The 25,730-nt window shown below is 46.9% G+C and overlaps 2 protein-coding genes and 1 long non-coding RNA gene across 8 annotated transcripts in view; 1 reads left to right on the plus strand and 2 right to left on the minus strand.

The window, feature by feature from the left end:
- The window catches only part of IPO9 (importin 9), a 45,970-nt gene extending 28,921 nt beyond the window's left edge, over positions 1-17,049 (minus strand). The window contains exons 1-3 of one of the 3 annotated variants that reach the window (XM_033844962.2): positions 16,859-16,999; positions 13,146-13,254; positions 195-256 (exon numbers count right to left, since the gene is read on the minus strand). Coding sequence is in view for 2 of the 3 variants with exons in the window: in XM_073799568.1 (XP_073655669.1) it covers positions 195-256; positions 16,859-17,021 (225 nt within the window). In the remaining variant the exon portion in view is untranslated. Of the gene's footprint in view, positions 1-194; positions 257-13,145; positions 13,255-16,858 lie in introns of all 3 variants that reach the window. The other 2 variants (XM_073799568.1, XM_033844910.2) reach the window with 2 other exon arrangements.
- Positions 17,050-17,181: 132 nt separating this feature from the next.
- Positions 17,182-19,588, plus strand: LOC109550320 (uncharacterized). The gene is made up of 3 exons (XR_002176829.3): positions 17,182-17,323; positions 17,454-17,599; positions 19,389-19,588. It is a non-coding gene; the product is annotated as an uncharacterized lncRNA (long non-coding RNA).
- A 2,447-nt stretch (positions 19,589-22,035) lies between these two features.
- NAV1 (neuron navigator 1) overlaps positions 22,036-25,730 on the minus strand; it is a 210,813-nt gene continuing 207,118 nt past the window's right edge. For all 4 annotated transcript variants that reach the window (XM_073799412.1, XM_033845116.2, XM_073799454.1 and 1 more), the window contains one exon: positions 22,036-25,242. In XM_073799412.1, the coding sequence (XP_073655513.1) occupies positions 25,147-25,242 (96 nt within the window). In that variant the 3' untranslated portion in view covers positions 22,036-25,146. The remainder of the gene's footprint in view (positions 25,243-25,730) is intronic.

A 25,730-nucleotide genomic window follows, 5' to 3' on the forward strand; every position in this document is an offset into this window, starting at 1 on the left:
ACAGCAAGAAAAAGACTCTCTTCACACATACAAATCGTACACACGGCCCGATATATTCATCTGAAGTCTATCTAAATCTGGTATAAAATTCTAAGTTATTTATAAAGTGGCCTTATTCTTTCACTTTCCCATAAGAAAGTTTCACCAAGTAAAGGGAAATTACTTATAAACTGGGCCAATCAGTCTCGACTTACCTGACGGATCGCCAATGCCCCCTGAGGATCTACGGTCAGCTCTGCCAGGTGAACACCAAATTCTGGAAGGGAAAAGTCTATTGTGAGTCCAAGAGCGCCCAGGAACGCCATAGTGGTTTACTGAGCTCTAACCCTGATGCCAACAGGAAAGATTTCAGAGGATTCAGTGGCTCCAAGAGTGCTGATGACTGCTCAGATTGGCTCCTCTAAGCAAGAGAAGCAGGGCAGGGCTGCTCGCGATGAACAGTCCAGCACCTCTCATTTCCTCCAACCGCTGCACAGCCGTCTCCGCCTTCCAAGGTAGCGATGCACGTAGTATCTAACCAAAAACCGCTGCTATCTAACCCCAAAGGAAAATTAAAAGGTGAGACTTCAGGAGTTGTCCAGATGTACACCACCAAAGAAGAGATGATTAGGTCTAAGAAAATCTGGCCTTCACAGGCTTAGTCCTAAAATTACAACTGTTGTAAGTGAGCAGTTTCTAACAAGCAACGTAAGTAGTAATCTCGAAATGCATATTGGGAGGCTACAAACAACTCTGACTCCCAAATTAAAATTTAGATCCTTCAATGTAATCCCTATCAAAATCCCAATGATTGGATTTTTGCAGAAACAGAAAAACCCATGCTGAAATTCATATGGAATCTCAAGGGACCCCAAATAGCCAAAACAGTCTTGAAAAAGACCAGAACTGGAGGACTCACACAAATCTATAGCCATCAATACAGTGCGGTACTGACATAAAGACGGTCGTACAGATCGATGGAATAGATCACTCAGTGCGGAAAGAACAGTCTTTTCAACAGACGGTGCTGGGACAACTGGATGTCCATGTGCGAAAGGAGTAAGCTGGACCCTTACCTCACACCATAACAAAAATTAACTCAAAATGGGTCAAGGACCTAATAAGGCCTAAAACAATGAAACTCTTAGAAGAAAACATAGGACAAAAGCTTCGTGACATCATGACATTAGATTTGGCAATCATTTCTTGGATGTGACGCCAAAGGCACGGGTAACAAAAGAAAAACTAGGCTTCATGAAAATTAAAAAATGTTGTGCATCATAGGACACTATAACAGCATAAAAGCAGCTACCCACAGAACGGGAAAACTTGCAAATAGGTATGTAATAAGCCACTAACATCCAGTTATATAAAGAAATTCTACCACTCAACAACAACAAAATGCCCCAATTAAATGATGAGCATAAGACTTGAACAGACATTTCTCCAAAGATTTATGAAGGCCAATAAGCACATGAAAAGATGCTCAACATCACTAATCATTAGGGAAATGAAAAGCAAAACTGAGGTACCACCTCACATACATTAGGATGGCTACCATCAAAAAAACAGAAAACTGCCATTGGAGAGGATGTGGAGAAACTGGAACCCTTGTGCACTGTTAGTGAGAATGCAAAAGGGTACACCCACTGTGGAGAACAGTACAGTGGTGGCTCCTTAAAAATTTTTAAATAGAATTACCATATGATCCAGCAAATTCCACTTATGGGTATATACCCGAAAGAAATGCAAGCACTGTCTTGAAGAGATATTTATTTGTGTGCCATGTTCACAGCAGCATATTTCATAATAGCTAAAATGTGGAAGCAACCCAAGCGACCATCAACAGATGAATGGATAAGCAAAATGTGGTCTATATGTACAATGGAATATTACTCAGCCTTTAAAAGGAAGGAAATTCTGCAATAGGCTAAAACAACTGCTATAATGGATGAACCCTGAGGACAGTACACGAAGGGGAACAAGCCAGTCACAAAAAGACAAGTACGTACGTACCCACTTACATGAGGTACTTACAGTAGTGAAAATCATAAAGGCAGAGAGTAGAATGGTGACTGCCAGAGGCTGGGGGACGGGGAATTGGAAAGTTACTGCTTAACGAGTATAGAGTTTCAGTTTTACAGGAAGAAATGGGGATGGTTGGCAGTGAGGGCTGTACAACAACGTGAATGTATTTAATACCACTGAACTGTGCACTTCAAGAAGGTTAAGATGATAAACTTTATATTAAGTGTATTTTACCACAAGAAAAAAAGTTTGAATTTAGATCTAATTTATACTTGCAAAGGAGTAAATTATCAAATATATATTTGTGAAAAGAGGAAGCAGAATGTAAGGCCAAGAGCGCACCCTAACTTTTCGCATCTTGCCTTCCAGGGCTGCGTGATCCAATATGGCAGCCATCAGCTACAAGTGGCTACTAAGGACCCGAAATGCGGCCTCCGAGAACTGACACGTGCTGGAAATGTAAGACATGCACCAGACTGCAAACGCAGTATGAAACAAAATACTGTGGAATATTTTAGTAAAGTTTATATCGATTACATATTGAAATAATACACCGCATACATTTGGTTAAATGATTACAGTATTAAAAATGAATTTTACCTGTTTCTTTTTTACCCTTTAGCTACTAGATGATTAAAACGTTCATGTGACTCACATTCTTCCTACCGGACAGCACTTTTTTGAGAATGGACAGCAGCTTTCAGAACTGCTTGGTCGTGGCAGGTGCACAGGTTACAACAGGCTCACCATCCGACTTGAGAGCTATGATCAGTGGGGTTAAAGCCTGGGCCCTGAGCTGCCGTGGCAATCCCTATCCAAATTCCAATGGCGCTTTCCACAGAAACAGAACAAACAATTCTAAAATCAGCATGGAACCACAAATGACCCAAACAGCCAAAGCAATCCTGAGAAAGAATAAAGTTAGAGGCATCACGCTCCCCGATTTTAAATTGTATTACAAAACGGTAGTAATCAAAACAGTGTGGTATTGGCATAGAAACAGACATACAGATCAATGGAAGAGAACAGAGAGCGTAAAAATAAACCCACACATACATGGTCAATTAATTTATGACAAAGGAGCCAAAAATATACAATGGGGAAGGGAGAGACCCTTCAACAAATGGTGCTGGGAAAACTGAACAGCCACATGCAAAAGAATGAAACCGGACCACTATCTCACAACATACACAAAAATCAATTCAAAATGGATTAAAGATTGGAATGTAAAAGACCTGAAATCATAAAACTGCTTGAAGGAACCATAGGCAGTAAGTTCCTTGACATTGGTTTTGGTGATTTTTTTTTCATTTGACACCAAGATTAAAGGCAACAAAAACAAAAACAAGTGGGGCTACATCAAACTAAAAAGCTCTGCACAACAAAGGAAACCATCAACCAAATACAAAAGCAACCTACCGAATGGGAGAACATATTTGTAAATCATGTATCTATTAAGGGTTTAATATACAGAATATATGAAGAACTCATACAATTCAATAGCAAGTAAAACAACTGGATTTTAAAATGGGCAGAGGACCTGAATATACACTGTTCTAAAGACCTAGAGATGGCCAACAGACACATGAAAAAGATGCTGAACAACACTAATTATCAGGGAAATGCAAATCAAAGTCACAATGAGATAAACTCACACCTGTCACAATGGCTATTATCAAAAAGATAAGCAATAACGGGACTTCCCTGCAGGGGATAAGACAGGGGGTGCAGGTTCGATCCCTGGTCAGGGAACTAGATCCCACATGCATGCCATAACTAAGAGTTCGCATGCCACAACTAAGTAGCCCTGGAGCCACAATTAAGGAGCCTGCCTGCCACAACTAACACCCAGCACAACCAAATAAGTAAATAAATTTTTTTTTTAAAAAGGATAAGCGATAACAAGTGTTGACAAGAATGTGGAGAAAAGGGAACCTTTGTGCATTGTTGGTGGAAATGCAAAATGGTGCAGCCACTATGGAAAACAGTATGGAGGTTCCCCTAAAAATTAAAAATAGAGCTACCATTTAAGGCAGCAATTCCACTTCTGGGTGTTTATCCAAAGAAAATGAAAACACTAACTCAAAAAGATATATGCACCTCATGTTCATCGCAGTACTATTTACAATAGCCAAGATGTGGAAACAACCCAAGTGTCCACCGATAGGTGAACGGATAAAGAATATGTACGTGCTATGTATGTATGTGAGTACAGATACACACACACACACACAAAATAGGATATTAGTCAACCATAAAGAAGAATGAAGTCTTGCCACTTACAACACTACGGATGGACCTTGAGGGCATTATGCTAAGTAAAGTCTGTCAGTCAGAGAAAGACAAATACCATATGGTCTTACTTACATGTGGAATTTAAAACAAACAAACAAAACAAAACAAAACAAACAAGCTCACAGACGCAGAGAACACACTGGTGGTTGCCAGAAGCTGGAGATGGGGGGGTGGGCAAAATGGGTGAAGAGAGTCAAAAGGTATAAATTTCCAGTTATAAAATAAATAAGTCATGGGGAAGTAACATGTAGCATGTCAACTACAGTTAATAATACCGTGTTGCATATCTGAAAAGTTGCTGAGACTAGATCTTAAAAGTTTTCATCACAAGAAAAAAAAAAACCAGTTGTTGTCCTATTATTTTTATTGCCCATCATGAGTACACTGTTTGGCTTTCTTATCGATGTAACTAAAGTTACTTTCCATGGTAAGTGCTAACTATCATAACTAGATTCCACTGAAATAGCCATCCAAAGGGTATTTATGCAATACAAAAGCTTAATATCAGGAAAAAGTTGTTCCAGGCAATGTTCCATGTTCAAGGCTTATCCAGGTAAGCAGGTGAAAAACTACTGAAAATAATCTATGCCTATTTCTTTTTAAATGTTTTCCTTCATATTGTTCTCTTTTGTATTTGGGTTGCTCTATTTTTTTAATGTTATTTATTTATTTATTTTTGGCTGCGTTGGGTCTTTGTTGCTGCGCGTGTGCTTTCTCTAGTTGCGGCGAGCGGGGGCTACTCTTTGTTGTGGTGCGAGGGCTTCTCATTGCAGTGGCTTCTCTTGTTGCGGAGCATGGGCTCTAGGCGCGCAGGCTTCAGTAGTTGTGGCGTGTGGACTCAGTAGTTGTGGCTCACGGGCTCCAGAGTGCAGGCTCAGTAGTTGTGGCGCACAGGCTTAGGAGCTCCGCAGCATGTGGGATCTTCCCGGACCAGGGCTCGAACCCGTGTCCCCTGCATTGGCAGGTGGATTCTTAACCACTGCGCCACCAGGGAAGCCCCTATGCCTATTTTTTAAAATTAATTAATTATTGGCTGCGTTGGGTCTTCATTGCTGCGCGCGGGCTTTCTCTAGTTGCGGTGAGGGGGCTACTCTTCACTGCAGTGCTGAGACTTCTCATTGTGGTGGCTTCTCTTGTCGTGGAGCACGGGCTCTAAGCAGGCGGGCTTCAGTAGTTGTGGCAGGTGGGCTCAGTAGTTATGGCTCATGGGCTCTAGAGCGCAGGCTCAGTAGTTGTGGTGCACGGGCTTAGTTGCTCCATGGCACGTGGGATCTTCCCGGAACAGGGCTCAAACCCGTGTACCCTGCATTGGCAGGCAGATTCTTAACCACTGCGCCACCAGGGAAATCCCTATGCCTATTTTTTTTAATGTTTAACTTTGAAATAATTTTTAGACTTAAAGCAGTTTCCTCCAATGCGTGACAGTCCTATTCTTTCCTTGTCTTTTATGACCCGACCACTTTTGATAAGTAACGGTCAGTATTTCGTAGAACACATCTTGATGTTCATTCGACTGACGTCTCCTCATGATCAGATTGAGGTTATTCATTTTTGGCAAGAATATCAGGGAAGTGATGCTGTGTCCTTAGCGTATTATAATGTTGATAAATTTTCTTATTGGTAATGTTAACCATGACCACTTGGTAATGTGCGGTCTGCTGGATTTTCCACTGTAAAGGTACTGTCTTTCCCTTTACAAATGACAAAAATCTTCAGAGAGATACTTAGAGATTATGTTCATATCCTGTTTCTCTTCAAACACTCACTGATTGATTTTAGCACCCATCTGTGGATCCTGCCTGCAACAATTATTACTGTGTTGTTTGTCCTGTGGTGCTTTTGTATTTCTTATTCTCTTTACACTTACTAATTACTTGCAATTCTTTTGTAAGGAAGCACTGTCCTGTCTCCTTTATTTATTTCGACCCGTGTGGACTCATGCTTATTCATTTCACTTCATGAGTTTTAACCCAACATTCTCATTATTTGTTCTGTTGCTCAGCTGTTCCACTGTGGTCGCCAGCACACCTTCTTGCAGGCCTTTCCACATGCTCCCATCGTTTTTCAAGCCCTTCCTTATATTCTGTTATCACAGGATATATTCTAGGCTCACCTTGTATTTTCTCTGCCTAAACCCTGGAATCAACTTTTCCTCCAAGGAGCCCTGGTGCTTTTTAGTGGAGAATGCTATTTAGAAATCAAGATCTGGGCGCTAGGTGTGCTCACTGTTTCTGGGATGTCACTGCTCCTAGGCCCTCTCAGAGAACAGCACTACGACACACATGTATGCATACTAACCCATGCTTACACATACATCTGTCTGTCCATCCGCCTGCCAATCCATCCATCTATCTACTGATAACTCAAATGCCAATCCAATATCTCAAGGTTCACTCTGCTTGTCCTCCTTATTTGTAATGCTTTCTCTGATAGTGATAAATCTGGCTCTCATTATCTACAATAAAATTACTTATTTGTTCAATCTTAGTATACACAGAAACTAATTACAGAACTATTAACACTTGTGGAAAACAGATATATTAACTGGAGTATAATTTTTGTGTACAGTCCTTTTTGACTTGAGTCTTACAATATACAGTCAAAATACTATTTTCCAGGGACTTCCCTGGTGGTGCAGTGGTTAAGAATCCTCCTGCCAATGCAGGGTACACGGGTTCGAGCCCTGGTCCAGGAAGATCCCACATGCCGCGGAGCAACTAAGCCCATGCATCATAACTACTGAGCCTGCACGTCGCAACTACTGAAGCCCGTGCACCTAGAGCCCATGCTCTGCAACAAGAGAAGCCACCGCAATGAGAAGCCCAGGCACCGCAATGAAGAGTAGCCCCTGTTCACAACTAGAGAAAGCCCGTGAGCAGTAACGAAGACCCAACGCAGCCAAAGATAAACAAAATTTAAAAAACAAAAAACCAAAATACTGTTTTCCAAAGTTACTTAGGTTAGTTCTTTCCTCCCACAACACCTAGTAGTAGTTACACTGTTCATCTGTAATACAGTTAGGTTCATGTGTTACTAATTGTACCCTTCCATTGTTTGATTTTAATTATTTACTTATTTTGGGGGGTATGTAAAACTATATTATGATTCTCAGAGTTAAAGCTACACAAGAAGGCATATGCTCCCTCCTCATCCCTAACAACTTCCTTCCATCCTCTCCCCAGCCGCTCCACATAGATAACCAATCAGTTTCTGGTTTGTCTTTTCGGTATTTCTTTTGCATAAACAAGCAGATACATGTGTATTTTCTTGTATCCTCTTGTTTACATGAAAAGTAGTGTATTATACTCTTTTGCACTTTGCTTTTTTTCAGTTAACATTATAATCTGGAAACCATTCCAAAACAGTTCCTCAAGATTCCTTATTCTTTTTTTACGGCTGCATAATATACCACTGTATGGATACACATACTTTTTTCAGCCATTTTCCTACATATGGGCAGCTAGACTGCTTTCAATTATTTTGCTTTTATAAACAATGTTGCAGTAAATAATAGTGTGCAGCATGTATTTTTATATTGTTAAATGTGTATCTTCAGGGTAGATTCCCAGAACTGGGACTGCTGGGTCAAAAGTGTGTTTGTAGTGTTGTCAGGTGTGGCCAAATTTCCCTCCAGAAGGACTGCACCAATGTGCATTCCCACTAGCACTGTTAAGGAGTGTTTCTCCAGGACTTCCCTGGTGGCACAGTGGTTAAGAATCTGCCTGCCAATGCAGGGGACAGGGGTTCGAGCCCTGGTCCGGGAAGATCCCACATGCCGCAGAGCAACTAAGCCTGTGCACCACAACTACTGAGCCTGTGCTCTAGAGCCTGCAAGCCACAGCTACTGAGCCCACATGCCACAACTACTGAAGCCTGCACGCCTAGAGCCGATACTCTGCGACAAAGAGAAGCCACCACAATGAGAAGCCCACGCACCGCAATGAAGGGTAGCCCCGGCTCACTGCAACTAAAGAAAGCCCGCGCGCAGCAACGAAGACCCAACGCAGCCAAAAATAAATAAATAAATAAATAAGTTAAAAAAAAGAAGTGTTTCTCTACAACCTCACCAACAGAATGTGCTTTAAAATGTTTGCTAGTCTGATAGAGGAGGAATGATATCTTAATGTTGTTTAATTTGTATTTCTCTAAATCATGAGGGACTTTAAACTATTTGTGTGTGTTTGAGTGCCTTTTTAATGACACTTAGGAGGAGGGGTGAGTTCTCTGTCCATGCCCCACCCCCTCATTTTTCTATTGAGGTTTTGGTCCTTTGTTTCTCAATTTTTAAGAGTTCTTTATATATTAAGGATATTATCCTTTTGTCTGTGGTATATGCTGTGAAAATTTCTCTCACTTTGTCAGCTGTCTTCTGACTTAAATTTTCATCTCTATTTATTTCTTCTGAGCTTGTTTTGAGATCTAAGTTTCTACTGTATAATTTCCCTTCTCCCTCAGGAACTCCTGTTCACATGTCTTGCAGGGCAGGTCTGCTAGTAATGAAGTCCCTCAATTTTTGTTTGTCTGAGAAAGTCTTAATGCTTCAGTTTTGAAGGCTGATTTCAGTGGATACAGAATTCTAGGTGGTAATATTTTTCTATCCTCACTTGAGATATCTCACTCCACTCTTCTCTCGCTTATATGGCTTCTGAAGAGCGGTCCAATGTAATTGTTAATTCTTTTTTAATTTAATTTTATTTTTTTGCGGTACGCAGGCCTCTCACTGTTGTGGCCTCTCCCGTTGTGGAGCACAGGCTCCGGACGCGCAGGCTCAGCGGCCACGGCTCACGGGCGCAGCCGCTCCGCGGCATGTGGGATCTTCCCGGACCGAGTCACGAACCTGCGTCCCCTGCATCGGCAGGCGGACTCTCAACCACTGCGCCACCAGGGAAGCCCAATTGTTAATTCTTGTTCCTCTATGGGTAAGGCACTATTTTCACTCCTTTTAAGATATTCTCTTTGTCTTTGGTCTTCTGCAGTTTGAATATGATAGGCCTAGGTATAATTTTGTTTTGTTGGTACTGACTTTTTATATGGTGTTTTTTGTCATGAAAATTAAAATTTTAATGTAGTCAAATTTATCAACCTTTTACTGCCTCCGGATTTTGAGTCATAGTTAGAAAGCCTTTCTTTATGCCAAGGATAAAGAAAAATTCACCCATACTTTCTTCTAAAACTTTTATGGTTTCATGTTTTCAATATTTAGATTCCTAATCATTTGAAGCTAATTTTTTGTCTGGTGTGAGAGACTGATCTAATTCCAAATGGCCACCCAATTGTCCCAGCACCTTTATTAAAAGGTCCATCTTTACCCCAATGATCTGAGATGCCACCTTTATCAATACTACATTTCCATAGTTACTCGTGTCTACTTCTGGACTTTCTTTTTTATTCCACAGTTCTATTTGCCTATTTGCGTGCCAGTGCCACACTGCTTATTTTAATTATAGAGGCTTTACATAATGTTTTAATGTCTTGTAGAACTAGTCCCTCCTCACAGTTTTCCTTTTTTGGTGTTTTTGGAGCTATTTCTTCCAAGCTTATGTTTCTATGAACTTCAGAATCAACCCTTCTCACTCATCTAGAATGCTGAGCTGTGCTATCCAAGGACAGCGCACACCTTTCCATTTCATGTCTGCTTTTAAGGCTCTCAGGAATGTTTAAAAAGTTTCCCCTAATAGGTTTTTGCACGTTTCCTGTTAATTTTATTCCTAAGTATTTAATCTTTTTGTTGCTATTGTAAAGGGTTTTTAAAAAAACACCATTATATTCTCTAACCTTTTACTGTTTGTGTATATGAAGGCTATTGGTTTTTATATTTTAATTTTTTGTATTTTTAATTTACGCTACCTTACTGAATTCTTAGATTCTTAACTCTTTCTTATTACACCCTTATTTTAAGCTTCAGTTACTGATACAACCTTACGGCACCTATCATTTCACTCAGGAAAGGAGAATTTTCGCAAGACCACCGAAAAAGCCGCCACATTCTTTCTAAAGCATTTATTAAGTGATTAAATCACAAGCAAACACTTCACACCTGCAGAATTACCGCTAAAGATGCTGAAATCCATTCTAATTCTTAGGGTTAATCTGGCGACTTCAGCCTCTGGTAAGTCTAAAAACCCCATTTTTAACAGAATAAACAGTAGGTGCCTACAACCCAAAGATATGGGAATCAACTTTCCAAATGGACTAAAACACAGATGAGCCAGACATAACTTAGGAACACCTCTTGGATACCAACCAATGTTCAAGTTTAATGGAAAAAAGCACTCTAAAATGCATGTGTGGGGTCTTCCCTGGCGGTCCAGTGGTTAAGACTCCGAGCTTCCACTGCAGGGGGCATGGGTTCGATCCCTGGTCAGGGAACTAAGATCCCAGCATGTCGTGGCCAAAAAAAAAGAAAAAAGAGAGAGAGAGAAAGAGCACTTGTAACGCTCTGTAAGGCTCCCAGACTTCCTCTGACTTCAGATACTTGGTGTGACAATGGATGCTAACTTTATGGCCCTAAGTCTGCTAAGAACGTCACTGTCTACCCCAGGCTTAGCTCCCTGGATACTGTCAACCAATTCTGACGAGCCTATATGAGGTCCTTCAGAATGACTATAAACATATTCACAAATTATCCAGGCCACGCAGTATTTTCTTTTACAGCACTGTTTCAATAATTTTTGCATGGACCACTCTGATATGCATTTTTAATGTTCCTGCCAAGAGTACAATTTCTGGATCATCACTACAGGGACAAAGTAATGAGATCAAGATAAACAAAATCTTTAATCATAAGGTGTGAAAAAGACACTGAGGTGTAAATGAGGACTTTTTTTGAGGAGGGCTTGAAACACGAGTGGAGACTATAAAGCTTAAACTAATCTGAGTAATTTCCTCCCAGTAAGCACAGATGCTGCCGTCGGGTTTGCGCCGAGGCTCACAGAAGGGGAAGGGAGAAGGAAGCAGGCCTTCTCCGTCAGTCCACACTCCCACCGACCAGAAGAGCCATTACAGCAGGAAGACCAGGCAAACTCTACACAGGGGTCCTTTCTCATCCACCTGAGAACCTCAAGTTCACTCTTTTTGAAGAAAAGCTTAGTGTGAATACACGCTTTCCGTCTGAGCGCCGGGAGTGCTCGCACTCTGCTGAGGGTCGCGACAACTGGGAGCCCTTCATTCTATAACATAATCTTTAAATTCCTCTTGTCCAGGGACCTATCAGAGATCACACCCTGATTTCCACCAAGCACCGTGCGTCACACATCACTGAGACTGTAAAAGGTGGTGAGAGTGAGGGATCATCAGAAGATTAAGATCCATGTGGGAGCCCAGGAACCTAAGTCAGCCAGGGGACTCATACCCACAACAAGCATTATAGAATGGATTTTCTCTGAAAGTTTATTTCCTCCATGTTCGAAAGTAGAAGCTCGAAAGTTCGAAAACATGATTCTCTGTTCAAAAGCTTTAATGGGAAAGAAAATCTTCAAAGAGGATCATCTAAACACAAATTTTTCAAACAGAATGGATAAACTGAATAGATTTTCTTTCCTCCAGGCTCCCAGAGTTTCAAAAACAGTGACACGATCAACTCTGGTTTGGAAACCCCCCAAATTCAAAGACAAAGAGCTCATGTGCATTAGGTTACAGGGAGATATGAGGGAAAATATCAATTATTATTTTATTTAACCTAATTTAGTCTGTCTAGACCATATACCCATTAGAAATACAGGATATCAGTCGCCATAAAAGTTTCCTATCATAAAATCTAATTTTATTTTTAGTTAGTTTAGTTTACTTAAAAGCTGTATGAAGCATCACTGACAAGACGTGACAGTGGTGGTGTGCGGGCGATGAACTCTGTGCTCTGCAAAACTCACAGGATGAAAAGCCAGAAAAAACCCTCAATTGCTCTGACTTACTTTAACTCTGATCAACACCACTGCCTTATCCACTGACGACTTCTGTGAAGTAGGAACAATCCTACTTACAGATATTCACTTAACAGAGATCATACGATATTCTTTGATGAAGTATAACTAAGTATATCCATAAAGAAAAAAGTCCTTATATGTTAGTGTGTGTTGGGGGATTTCCAGTTTTTCTGAAATTAACATAATTTCTTTAGAAAGCATTAGAAAGAACAGCTGAATAACTTACTTTGGAATGATTAAGGCAGGGAAAATACAAGAGACACAGACAGAGCTGTTTTATTCTGTCTTGCTTGAAAAGGACCAATTACAGATTAAACTAAGATTCAATCTGTGAAGTTAGGCCAAAGGGGGACATTCTCAAGTGGGCTGTATGAAGTTAGCTTTCTAAAGCCATTTTCGTTAAGAAATTTAATTTCTCTAGTTCCCTTTCCCAAGGTGAATAAGGACAGACCTGTTGGGTTAACCTGGGTTTGTACCCTGACTCTAAGTGGTTCTGGATTAACCTTTAATCCAACCCAAAATGGTAGCCTCTGACTTCCTAAGGAATCTTTTGCTCTCTCCCCTTAATCATTCTCTAGCCTTTTAGTCTCTGCCGCCCTCTCTGGTTTTCCTCACTCCTCTTTCTCTCATTTCACCCCACTTGGCAAAAACACGATCCTTCTATAACTTGGCTGAGAAGGGAAGATCCAAAGGAGAGCATGGAGGAGAAAGGATAAACTGAGAAACACATGCTCCTGGTCTTAAGGGTCGACTGGAGACATGAGGCTTGGACAGTCAGGAAGGCTCCTACTAGGAAGAACTGGGGACAGGGACTGTCCGGGAAGGAGGGAGTTCTGAGGAGAGCTCTGGAGAAGTCCCCCTTTCTCACAGGGTTTTTCACAAAACCACAGCTGAAAGGAAAAAGAAAACTGCACCACTGGCCTTTTTCCGAGCGTGGCCGCCTTCCGCTCGGCTCAGTGCCCGCCACACGCCCAGGAGTGCGTCTGGATCCTGGAGGGCTCCCTTCGCAGGTGACAGTGCTTACGCTACACTGGAAGAGAGCCAGAAAAGCGCCCATGAGAACCAGAAAGCAAACTTCCACCAGCAGGATCATCTCTCTAGGCACCTAAGATGGGGAATCAACACAGATATCTCGGCAGCGTTGGATGTCAGGAAAAGCGAGGGAGAGATAATGCCCCCTCCCCAGCTCAATATAATGGTGGTGGGAGGAAAGAAAAAATGTATCTTCTGTGACACATCTGCTGGGAGCAAGACAGAAGAGACTAAGTCAAGGCCAAATGTCTTCATTTCTAACAGACACAAGAAGTGACTAAAAGAAGAAAGTGACCTGGGGCCTAAATCTAGTCATATAAGAAAGGCTCTGCTACACTGGCTGGCCTGGAGAATTAAAGCTTCAGAATGGAAGCAACACCTTCCACCGCTCAGGTGAGGCTGCTCTTAGAGGACGGTAAACAGAGAGGAAAGAAAAGCAAATAACTTCGCTCTAAGATGTAAAAAAAGTCAAGCATAAGTACACCAAAAAAAGAGAGCTGACATTGTCAAAAGTCACGATCTCATAATAAGTCACACGAAAAAGAGCTCATAAAGCTGAGGAGAGAACATTAGACTTTGACGTAAGAGACCTTTGGCAGTTCACAAACTTTCCTTCTCTTTAAATACTGTGTTCATAAGATGCTTGATATGATCCCACCTAGTAAACAAAATGGAATTAGAAGAATGCTCTAACAGATCAAACAGACTAATTCTTACTTTACTGAGGTAGAGCTAAATTCCTACAAACCCTGTTGATAAAACTCAAACTCTCAGTCTTCCTAAGGAAACAAAAGGGTACCAATGCTCTGTTGGAATACTGTATAGCAGAGGAACCTCCAACTTTCAAGTAATAAGTTTCTCAGTTCAGGATGTGAGTGCTGTCTGAAGAAGGTGGCTAGTGGCACCATCTTCTCTGCCACTGAGCCCTGTGAAATAGGCTTTCACTAGTCAGAAAGGTTTGCTGGGTTTCCCTCAGATTCCAAGTGACTAGGGAAAACAGCAAGCACAGGGACTGAAGAAGACCATCCCAGGAGAGCAGGCTGGTGGGCGCAGCCTATCTTCATCCTTTCAAAATTAGCCCACTGTACAAGTCAGGTGGGTCTCTGACATACATACCGTTTCTTGGCTTAAGAGGACAGGTTCCCATTCTGGGAAACATGGTAACTGATAATAGGCAAGTTTTTCCCGGAAAATACCAGCTGGCAGACTGAATGACCTGGACGTACTTTGGGCTCCGGCACCTCAATTTTCTAAGATAACTGCTTCTTAAAATCCCCTCTACTCCAGAATTTGGTCAGAGCATGGCCACCTCTCTTATCTGTCCACTTAACAGAGAGTTGACAGCTGACCTGTGTCTTTCCCCCCAAATTAAATTAGAAATTGTTCCCTTTGTCAAAGGGAATAGATGGGTTAATCTTCAGGATCAGTTGGGACCAGCCTCCCACATGAGGCAATAATAAGGCTCCTAAAGACAGTGTGGCTATTTGAGGGGACAGAGGGACTAGACACAACCAGATCTGGTTGTCATCCAATCTTGGGCCTCTTGGAACCAAAAAAGGATTGAAAGAACACACATAATAATAGACACCAACTCCCAGATCCCCCATCAACTCCAAGTTTTAAGGAAATGTGTTTCCTAGGACCAGAAAGCAAGGTTTCTTCTACTAGGATAAAACTAAAACATGAAGCAGCTCCAAAGGCGTGGAAAAGATTCATTCACTTGCAGGAACGGCTGCTCGCCTAGGCCTGCAGGGTGTTCTAACAGTGGGAGCAATGCCCTGCGTGCGTCCTCAGGACAGACTGCTGGCTAAAGCCGGGCTGGGAAGGCATGTACTCTGCTTTCATTAAAGGAAAAGAAACTGGTCGCGCAAAGGAAATGTGTGACATTCAGACTGAAGAGAAGACAGGAGGTACTCGGGACCCCACAGCTAAAAACAACTTGTGAAAGGCCACAAGAAGAGGAAAGGAGAGAAGCAAGGTACTGTATCTGAGGAACGGATCACCATCCGCCATCTCAAAAAGAGGTTACTGAAAGGGGTGGATTTCTATAGTTTTCAATAAACAAAAGAAATTAGACTATTTAAAAACACAAACAACCCCCAAAGGGTCCAAAGTACCACATTCAACTCCACAGACTTGATTCAACCTTGCACATCACATCCCAAACCTGTGAGTCACATGCCTTCCTACTGGGTCACCAACAGCAGGCTTCCGTGTCAAAGCCTCTCCACGGCTCGCAGCACACTGGTAACAGGTTGCCGGTAACTTATGGGGCGTGTGTGTGAGAGGGAGAGAGAGAATCTATTCCCATCAGTGGCCTAGATCAAATGCAAAATTCTGCACTTCTGTTTAATTTCTTATTTTGAGACCCAAAAAGACGAAGTAGGACAGTAGAACTTCAAGATCTCAAGAAGATGATAACTGACTTTGCCTAGATGAGACCATGGTGTTGGCTAGAGTCGAAGGGATCAGAGCCCAATCGGAGCTGCTGCTGGACAGTTCAAACACGAGCGAAGGTTCACCTTTTGTAGGAAAGCACCAGACCTATGCCTGGGGCACCTCCAACTTTATTCAAGTAGCAACTTGAATGTGATGAGGTTCCTTTGCTCTGTCACCCTTTCTCCTTCACACGCAGGGGAGGCAGACACGTTAGCGTGAATAAAGGAATTTCACCTAGTAGGCTGTAATAACTCCTACAGGTCAATCTGTGCACAGCTCCTCTTATAGGATCTGACATTTCACAAGACAATGACAATTACAACTGGACCTTCAAAATGGTCCTTAACCTGCTAGATCCCAAATCGCAACGTATTTCCAATAGAGATAATTTAGTTCTTCAAGAGCTCTCTCATGCTGCGAGAGAATATAAAATTAAATTTAAGTGAGCTTTGTCTTAAGTTCTTTTCAATAAAAACCCTCAGTCCATAGGCGGGCCAACTCCTACGGACACTCTGAGAGGTGGTGGGACCGTCCTGCGGAGCTGGAGGAGTCCGCAGGTTTGGAGTTCTGCCACTGAAGCCCCGACAGGCCAGACGTATTCCTGACATAAACCCCGAGCGGATTTCCCTCCTCCTGTTTCAGGATCTAATGCTCTTCGGAGCGTGGCTGCCCCGGGCCTGGAGAAAGGCCCGCTCGGCAGGAACTGAAGGACAACCTCAAGCCAACGGCTTGTTTTCTCCTCCATCACTTTCAAGCTTCCAATAGGAGGAGGGGGACAAAGACACAAAGACAAAGGACGATCGGCTCCTCCGAACAGTGCCGGCCGCTCCGAAAACCGGCGGGGACGCGGCGGGGAGGGGAGGCGGCCGCACAGGCATGACTGATTCCCGGGGAAACATGTGGAGGCCCCGCCAGGCCCCCAGCTGACAGCCGCGCCCAGGCCCACCGTCCGGCGGAGAACGCGCCCCCGCCCCAGCCCCCGCCCCCACTCCGGCCTCGCGCTCCGGCCCGGTGCCCCCGGCCCCGCGCTCCGCCCGGCCGGGCCCCAGCGGCCCCAGGCCTCCCCGGCCCCCGACCTCCCCGGGCCCAGCCTCCGGCCGAAGCGCGGCCAGTGGTCAGCGCGGCCCAGACCCGCCGCCCTCGCGACGGCCCGCCTCACTCACCCTCCGTCACCTCCAGCACCTTAATCTGCTCCTCGGCGGCCGCCCGCACCTCCTGCACCGGGGACAGGATCCCAGTGAGCGTGTCCACCAACGCCTCCTTCAGCCCCTGGGCCACCGGCCCCGGCAGCCCGGAGGCCGCACCAGCTGCCGCCGCCGCCGCCATCTTGCTCCGCGCCGCGCGCCAGCCCCGCGGCCCAACCCGCCGCCGCCGGACGGCTCCTGCGCGCGGCCAATCCGCGACGCCGCGCCTGCGCACTGGCCGGGCAAGCGCGCGGGGGCGGGGCCGAGGCCCGAGCCTCCGGAGACAGCGCCACCTGCCGCGGGAACGAGAACTGCACCGTCTCCGCAGGAACCTGGCCGGGGGGCCAGGAAGTGCGGTTTCTCCTGCCGCTTAACGGCGGCTGAGCAGCCTTGCCGGGAGCGCAGCTCGTGACCCCTGACTCCACATGCACCGGTTCTGCACGCGTAAGATACTAAGTCAGGAGAGGGTGGGATGGGGATGGGTGGACGAGGCTTTAAGGAGAGGGTCGGAATTAGCTTCTCTTTCAAACCAACCGCTTTTGCCCCGAAACAAGTGAGAGTCTTCATCTCTTAGCCTCAGGAATCCAAAGGTCGGGGGAAGGAATCTGCGTCGACTGGGCAGTGGGGAGTCCATTGGTTTTTCAGGTGGATGAACCAACCTCAAGGTTGGACCGTGGCTGGCCAGGAAAGAGCGGCGTGGGAAAGGGAATTCCGTCCAGGGTAAGTGCTTACAAGTCCTGTTGAGAATAAGTCCTACTAGCTGAGAAAGTATAAAGTTTTTTTCCAGGGAAACTATGGCTGGACCTTACAGGGTGGAGGGCTAAGTAGTTAGTATGGCCATCCCGGGCTGCTCGGGGACATGGCTCAAGATGCAGAGACACTCCTAAAGCCTGGAGCAAGCGGAGAGGATTGTTGAGAGAGGGGTTAGCAGTGCAGGCAGGGCAGGGGCAAGCACGCGGCGGCACAGGGATGGGGCTGTCGTTGGAGTGCCAGGGTCAGAGCAAATGGGAACAGGCATTTCTTAGTAAGCTGTTCAGGTTAAGTGTCTTGAAAACGTTTCTAGGAACCACGACTCCTTCTCAAGTGGCAAAGAAAACCAGTTAGCGATTCCTAGCCCAGTTCTAAGACTTCAGAGGCTAAGCTGATCACAGGAATTAAGTCACCTCGGCTGAGTATTCTTCCGAAAGAATGATTCCTCGATTATTTATTTTGAGGAGAGCTCTAAACCCACTTGCCACCTCCTACTAGAGGGCAGAGGTGGCTTGTGTCACCACAATTTCGTGGGGGAAAGATGCCCTTTTGGACACCACAGTTCCACAGTAGGGCAGAGTAGGACTTCCTATTTTCCTTCTTTCAGTGGCCAGAAGCAGAACTCTATTAGAACAGCTTCTTTTCTCAGAGGTTTAGTCACATTTACCCCAAGAAGAAAACTTAGGCAAGTCCAGAGGGTGGTATGTTTTCAAACATCGAGGCAGTGGAGGGAGGATTCAAAGAGCCCCGAGGTCTGGGCTGGACGTTTCGAGTTCTGGTGAAGGAGGCTGCGTCCAGTCTGCAAGCAGGACCCCACCCCACCCTCAACCAAAGGGGCCGAGAGGGTCCTGCTTAGGGCTGAGGATCAGATATCCAGGCAGCTGGCTCTTACCTCTGGGTTTGGCAAATGACCTTCCCGATCAAAGGCACAGGCCAGAAGATAAATGGAAACAGAAACCAGACAGAGGGAGCTGGAGAGAGCAATAGGGCAACACAGAAGATAGCTTTATTGAAATGCAAATGGCGTCAAACAGGTGACTCTTGGTGGGAGGAGACATGCCTGATGGACAGAGGGCCCAGGTGAGGGGCCTCCGGCAGCGATGGAGGAAGGCCTCTTCTGTGGCCTGGCATGGACTTAACTTTCAACCACTTTGTTATTTAAGATGAATCACCGAGGGCACGGCCCAGCTCTCTTTATGATTGTTACCGCAACTATGTACAACGGCTCACTTTCTCTACATCAGATATAAAGGGGGGTAGGTTGAAAGAGGGAGGGCCAGTGATAAAAACCATAAACACAGACACACACACATATCCAGGTTTGGGGGTTTGTGCACAATAAATTAAAAAAAAAAAGTGTTACAAAGATTCCTGCCCACTTTCCACCTGAGGATCGCCATGCGTTTGAGAAACAAGATTCCATCACACAAACAGCGCTGCCTAAAACGGGGACGGGTGCGTTAGGGACAAGGAAAGGAACCCAGCAGGGGCTGTAATTCATTTGAGAAAAAGATTGTTCTGTTAAAAAAAAAACAAAAACACCAAAACCCAAAAAACAGCAAGTGGGAGGCCCTCGCACAGCAGTGGCCCAGAGACGGGCTGGGATGGGACTGGGATGGGAACCCCTGCCTTCCCATCCACATCTTCTGTCTGGAGACACAAGACATGGCCTGGATGCGGGGAGAGCCCGCAGGAGCTGGACGAAGGGCCCGGGGTGACTTTAGTGCAGCGCTTCACTCGCCTTCTCGTGCTCTTCCAGCTGCTTGGTCCCCGAGCCCAGGAGGCCCAATGCCAGATGGTTCTTCGTCCTCCACCCACAAGTGCTCTCATGAGGAAAACGGACAAACTTGAAACAAAACCAGTTGTACGCACCTCATCTCCCACAAGGCCCCACCAGTGGGGGTCTGTGAGTTTGGAAAGATATGAAGCTCCTTTTAGATTAAAAAAAATTTTTTTTTATTCTGTCGCCATGAGTAGTTGTGTGTCCCGGTGCGGGGAGAGGATGGATGACCCCGACGACTTGGTACTCCGCTGCCTCAACCTTTCTCCTGCGGACTGAGCAGGGCCGGGGTGTGTGTGTGGTGGGGGGGGGGCAGGCAGGAGGTTCTCGCAGGTTCTCAGACCTGGCAGTGCCCTTTAGAACTGGGGCAAGGGCGAGGGATGCTGCTAAGAGAACAAGTTTTCATGGAAATGCAAGTCACATTTTTAAGCCATTCTCATCCTATTATATCACCAGAAAAAGGCTGAGTAGACACGTCACCCAGCCGAAGAGCTACCTGGAAGAGCTCTCCCACTACCTCCCCCTGGGAAGCCCCTAGGAATCTCAGAGCCATGACATTTTTCTCTGAAGGTTGTGTTTGACTAGGAGATGCAAGCATTCCCCCCTAACTTCTGCCCAAAGGCACACATACCCGTCCTTTCTGTTAAATGAAAGGAAGAACAGAATCATGAGGAAGCACGAGAACACTCTGAAACTAATGTTAAAGTCTGAATTATAACCGAGGACCTTATTTTTGGTCCTAAAGCCCCAGTGTGGGGACTCTGACCCTTGGCTTTCCCTAACACAGTGAGCTGCAAACTGTAGTGTACAGCAGAATTACCAAGAGGTTCGTTAAAACACGAATCACTGGGGCTTCTCCCCAGTTTCTGATTCAACAGGTCCGGGATGGGTTCTGAGAACTTCATTTCTAACAAGTCCTCAGATGCTGCCAACGCTACTGGTCTGGAAACATATGTAAGAACATATTAAGAAATGAAAGAGGTGGGCGTCAGCACCCAGTTCCGACACAGAAAATATAGCAGCACACAATATGTTGTTTTGGCAGAAAGCTATGAATTTGAGTAGGGAATGTCTGTCACGGGGGCCTATCCAATTAACTCACTTGTCTAGAAATCAGAATAAATAGTTGAGAGGAGGCAAAAAAAGAAAGAAAAAAGAAATGAAAGAGGTGAGAATTCCCTGGCGGTCCAGTGGTTAGGACTCAGCACTTTCACTGCTGTGGCCTGGGTTCAATCCCTGGTCAGGGAACTAAGATCCTGCAAGCCGAGGGGCACAGCCAAAAAAAGAAAAAAAAAAAGAGATGAATCAAGGGGCCAAGTGTTCACTTACTTCCACGACCATGCCTATCACACAAAACTCTCCGTGGCATAACCACTAAGAACCAAAACACCAAACTGGGAGGATCCAGTACACACAGGCTAATTTTCCACTGTGCTGGTATTTCTGCAGCTTCCAAATGTCTCTTGGTGTCCTCACATTCAGACTATGCCGTCTCTCGCAGGGTCTGTGGCTGGAGCTGACACGCACACAGGGACCCTCAGCAGTGAGCAAGCCGAGGTGGCGGCCCCCTATACCCCTGATCAGGTTGACTGAGGGCTCATGAATATATAAAATGGATTCAATCATAAAGGGCATTCTCCTCAGGCTTTGGCCTTCTGGGAACACAGTGTCCCTAAGACCATTTTCTTACGGCCTCTTTGGTGGGGGCCATGGACAGAACTCACTAGTAGTTATCAGTCATCCTAAGAGAGTACTGGGGTTCCACTAGTGAACCCTCTGGAAGCGCACATTTCATCCCATCCGTTGAGGGGGGTTGCTTACTAGTGGACTAGAGTCTACTTACTAGCTTCAGCTTAGGTAAGGCTTCCCTTAGGTAAGGGAAAAAAGTATGATGAGAAGTTACATTTGGTGACCCAGATGACTTTAGCCCTAGGAAGAATGCCTCGTCAATGTGTGATTAGGACAGGTGCACTTCCTCTCCCAAACGCCTTGCAATAAAGGGTCCCTAACGCAGCATGGAGGCTCGCCCTGATCCCAGCTTACGGGGCCAAGCCCCACTCATGCAGGCAACTTTCACCCCTGTGCAGGTTGGTGTGTGTGAGGTGCTGGTGGGAAGGCGCAGGTCACCGCCGCTTTCTTCCCCCTCTTGGAAAAGTACAGGAAATAAAGTGACCTCAGAGACTGAAGAGTGCCCCTCTTGTCTCAGGGAGCTAGGAGCGAAGAAATGGTGAGATTAGGCCCAAACCAGGAAAACCAGAAAGCAAGAAATAAAAAATTTTTTAAAAATCACTATTTTGTCTTGGGTCCTTAAGGAGTATGGATAGATGAGTGAGAAGGTTGGTAATTCAGAACCAAAGCTTAGCATGTGACCAAAGCTTAGCATGTCAATCACTAAGGACTCTGCAGTAGGGGCTCCCCAGGGCCTCAGGAAACCCAACTTCCCTGCAGCTTCCCGAGGCTTCGACCACGTGACAAAGATGCTGGGCTGACACTCACGCACACACAGAGATAAGCACCGCAGAGCTGCCTCAAAGCAGAGGTTTTAAAAAATACTCGGTGAAGCTCAGAAAATAGGGAGTGGCAGCAGTCAGCTGCTCTTGTGAGAGAGACACACACAGACATCGGGTCCTCTGCTGGCCTCCATCACCTAGTACTTTATTTTTCGTGCCTAGGCAGGGGCTGAGGACAAATACACTGGACAAAACGCGTTGGTCTCCTTCATCCAGGAACGAGGGGCCGCGGCCGCACCTCTGCCCTGAAGCGGGGCTGGGCGTTGAGCCACGTGGTCTGCTCGCCGGCTTTGGTGAGGAAAGGAGTTGGGGGCTGGAGGGGGGGGAGGGCACACACTCCAGTCCTGGAGAGGCCGGCTTCTTCTCAAGGTGCTGGGCGTTGCGAGTTTAGCCCTGGGACCCAGCTTTTCTTTTTTGAGGGATCCCAGTGGTCTCGACCAAGAAGCAAGGGCGTAGGTGGGAAAGAATGCTGTGGGTCTGCACTGGCCACTCATTCCAGGGTGGAGGCAGTGGGGCTCGGGCTTCAGCTCCAGAGGACTCGGGATGAGCGCCCCGAGGGTCCTAGCACCGTGAGGAGTTTCGGCCTGCCCCGGTCGCCATGTCACCGTGATTCCTGGGGGATGATGCACGCCCACAGCCAGGGGCCCAGGCTCCAGAGGGAAGGCGGAGGGGCAGTGCCACTTCGCCAGATGGGATCCCGCTTCCTGGAGGCAGGCGGCTGGAGACCCGGGCTAAACGCGGCAGTCAGCCGAGAGCAGAGCGGTGGATCCCCCGGGAACGGAGATGAAACGCCGGAACCTGAGGCCTCCAGAGCCAGCCCGCTGAGGATCCACGTAAACTTCGCGGTGGTATCCACGGTGACCAGGGAAGCGGGAATCGCTGTGGGGGGTCTGAGGCAGTTGGAATGGAGGAAGAGGGTCACCCCTTTCCTTTTTCTCAAGTAGCCAGTTAACGCCCATGACCGAAGGCACTGGCTGGGCAGCACCGAGAACAGAGAGAAAGGCTCAGCCCCCGGGTGGAGACGGCGCTGGGAGCCTGAGCCCGGCCACGGGACTGCAGCCGGGGAGGGGCCACGAGAGGCCAGAGCCCAGAGAAGGCCCGCTCGGGTGTCTCCCCGTCCTTCCAAGCTAGAACGCCCAGCTGTGGGGCTTTCCTTCTTCTGCACGGCAGAGACCTTAAGGCAGTGATGTCAGCACCATCCTTGGACAAGCAGCCTCTTCCCGCTCAGAATTGCATATTTTCCGGCTGAGCTGGGGGTCTCCACGGCTCTAGCAGCATCAGCAGACATCGTCTCGAGCAGAGACGAGCCCGTCACCCATGGCAGCCACCAGGTGAATGCAGAAGCTTTTGGAGGGAGCAATCTGGACCACCTTTTGGACCTAAATGAAAGTCTTCCGATATGAAGATTCAGAGGCAGCTACTCCTTGGTTTGGCGGGACAGAGCGATCCTGGTTAGTGATTAGTGTGCCTGTAGGTTCTGATAAGGTCTTGTGCTACTTGGGGATCTGAAGAGCAAACACTCGGGCCCAGGCTCATCACACATCCCTGGTCTGCAGAGCCCCAAACCGCAGCCTCACCAGGCAACCCAGCGCGCTGGACAGCTAATCACGGGCTTCTTGCTGGCTGGCTCCTGGGGTTTTGGCTCCGTTTCTCAGGTTATCCTGACGGTCCAGAAAACAAGGAGATGTGTGCATTTAATGGAAGTTAACATTTCCTGCTAGACTGTGAACGTAAGGGCCCACGTCTTTTTTTTTTTTAACCTAGTGACTTGTACACGGTAAGCGCCCTGTAAGTGCTTGTCCGATGAAGGAATTAGGACGGCCGAAACTTCAGGGCAACTTCTGCAAAAAGTGGATCCCTTTGGAAGGCAGATCTCTGCCACCAAATCAAACTCCTTATATTCTGATTGGGAGCATCTCACATGGATGTCCACTCCTAAGGGACTAGTCACTTGTTTGAAACCAACAGTAAAGGCCGGCTGGGGACTGTGGATTCAGTTGGGCAAAGCGGTCGCCATCAGGATAGCGCAGCGAGGGGCTCCACAGGCCCCAGGACAGAGAGACTTCCAGTTTACGGTTTTCCTCCAGTCCACGGGGAAGCTCAGATTAGATCTTGTATCAGGGTGAGGCGATGCGCTCTCCTCCAGAGGCTGGCCGCCGGGCTCCAGGCAGAGCGTGTGTTTTCTCAAAAGGGACCTCGAGGTCCCTCGTGTCCCGCTGCTGAGCCAATGCTACATGTCCCACGTGAGCCCCAAGGGTGGCAGACACAGTGGCATGGCAGGTGTCTAGCTGGTACCAATCAGGTGGCATCGGGCTCTCCAAAGAGCGGCTTGGAAAAGCAACGTGAGCATCTCGTGGACGTGGGAGGAAATGGGAAAAAAAACAAACCAAAAAAAGAGGAGAATAAATAGGCAAATGGGAGGGGAAAATGGAAACAAAACAAAAAACAAAAATAAAAAGTAAAAAAAGTAGGGTTTATTGACTCATGCGTGTTAAATTAGAGGCTGAGATGGAGCCGGCGGTGCTTCTCTGAAGGCTGTGGTGGCACCTCTGGGGTCGGGCAGCTTCTCAGCTCACAGCCGTCTCGTCGGTGCCCCCATGTGGTCCAGACGGCAGGGCGGGCGGCACGCTCTCTGCCCAGGCAAATGGATTTCCTCCCTCCAGCTTCAGCTTTTGCTTTTTTTTTTTTTTTAAACCCTTTACAGATTGATTTAAACGTTTTTAAATCACATGCTTCTTTTTCTGGGCTGCAGCCAAATCTTGGGGTGCGGGGAGAGCTGTTGGCAGTGGCGATGGAACTGGGCAGGGTCTGCGGGAAGGTCTGGGGAGCCACCGCCTCCCCCAGCAGATTCCCCCACGGGGCCGTGTCTCTGAGTTGTCTGTGAGCATCAGTTAGGAACTACTGCAGGCTTGTTTGATGTCTTCTGAACCCCTCCCCAGAAAGCTCAGGAGTTTGTAATTGAGACAAGAAATCAAGGAAAAAGACCCAGGATCATCTTTTCCCCAAAGTCACAAGAGGAGGCCAGGAAATGTACCTGGGGACACAGGTCCACCCACCAGTCCCACCGGGCGTTCTTTAAGGTGCAGCACCAGGAAGCCGCCCCCTCCTTCCACCTCCCCCCTCCTGTCCTCGTGGCCAGAGAGCCAGCGCCCAGGAGGAAGCGGGGAAGAGGAGGCTGCACGCAGCAGTGGCCGCGTCCTGCTGTCCTGCGACTGGCTGCCGGGCCCTCAGAGCGTGGCCTGGAGGTTGGGGTCCAGGATGCTTTCTCGGTCTGGAGACTCGATGTAATTGGCAGCCTCCTGAAGTTTCAGCAGCATGGCCATCTAAAGAGGGGCGGAGAGACAGTTACGGAGAGTTGGGACTTTGGGAAACACAGAAAACCAGACTGTGGGTCTGGTCCTGCGTCTGCAAGGGGCTGAGAGCCCAGAGAGTTTGCGGCTGGTTCAGGAAGAGGCCAAGATGACTGCTTCCACCCTGGGTGTAAGCTCGAATGCGGGGACCAGCCCTCGGGAGTGACGGGCAGGTAGGGTGCTGCTCTGGCCGTGACGTGCAGGGAAGGCCAGAGGGCAGAGCCACCTCCTCCCTGCAAGGTGCCAGCGCTCCCCGGCCAGTCCCAGGAGGAGGTGGGAAGGGCCCAAAAACCGTCTAACAGCTCTCCTTGTAACAGACCACGGCCCAGCGGCTGCATCCAGTGCCCTTAGGACCTGCTTCTCCCTAGTTCCCACCTCATCGCTTCAGCGGGGCCTGAGCTGTGCCATGCGGCACGTGGGATCTTAGTTCCCCGACCAGGGATTGAACCCGCACTCCTTGC

The sequence above is a fragment of the Tursiops truncatus genome, chromosome 1 (assembly GCF_011762595.2).
Source record: "Tursiops truncatus isolate mTurTru1 chromosome 1, mTurTru1.mat.Y, whole genome shotgun sequence".
NCBI classification, from domain to species: Eukaryota; Metazoa; Chordata; class Mammalia; order Artiodactyla; family Delphinidae; genus Tursiops; species Tursiops truncatus.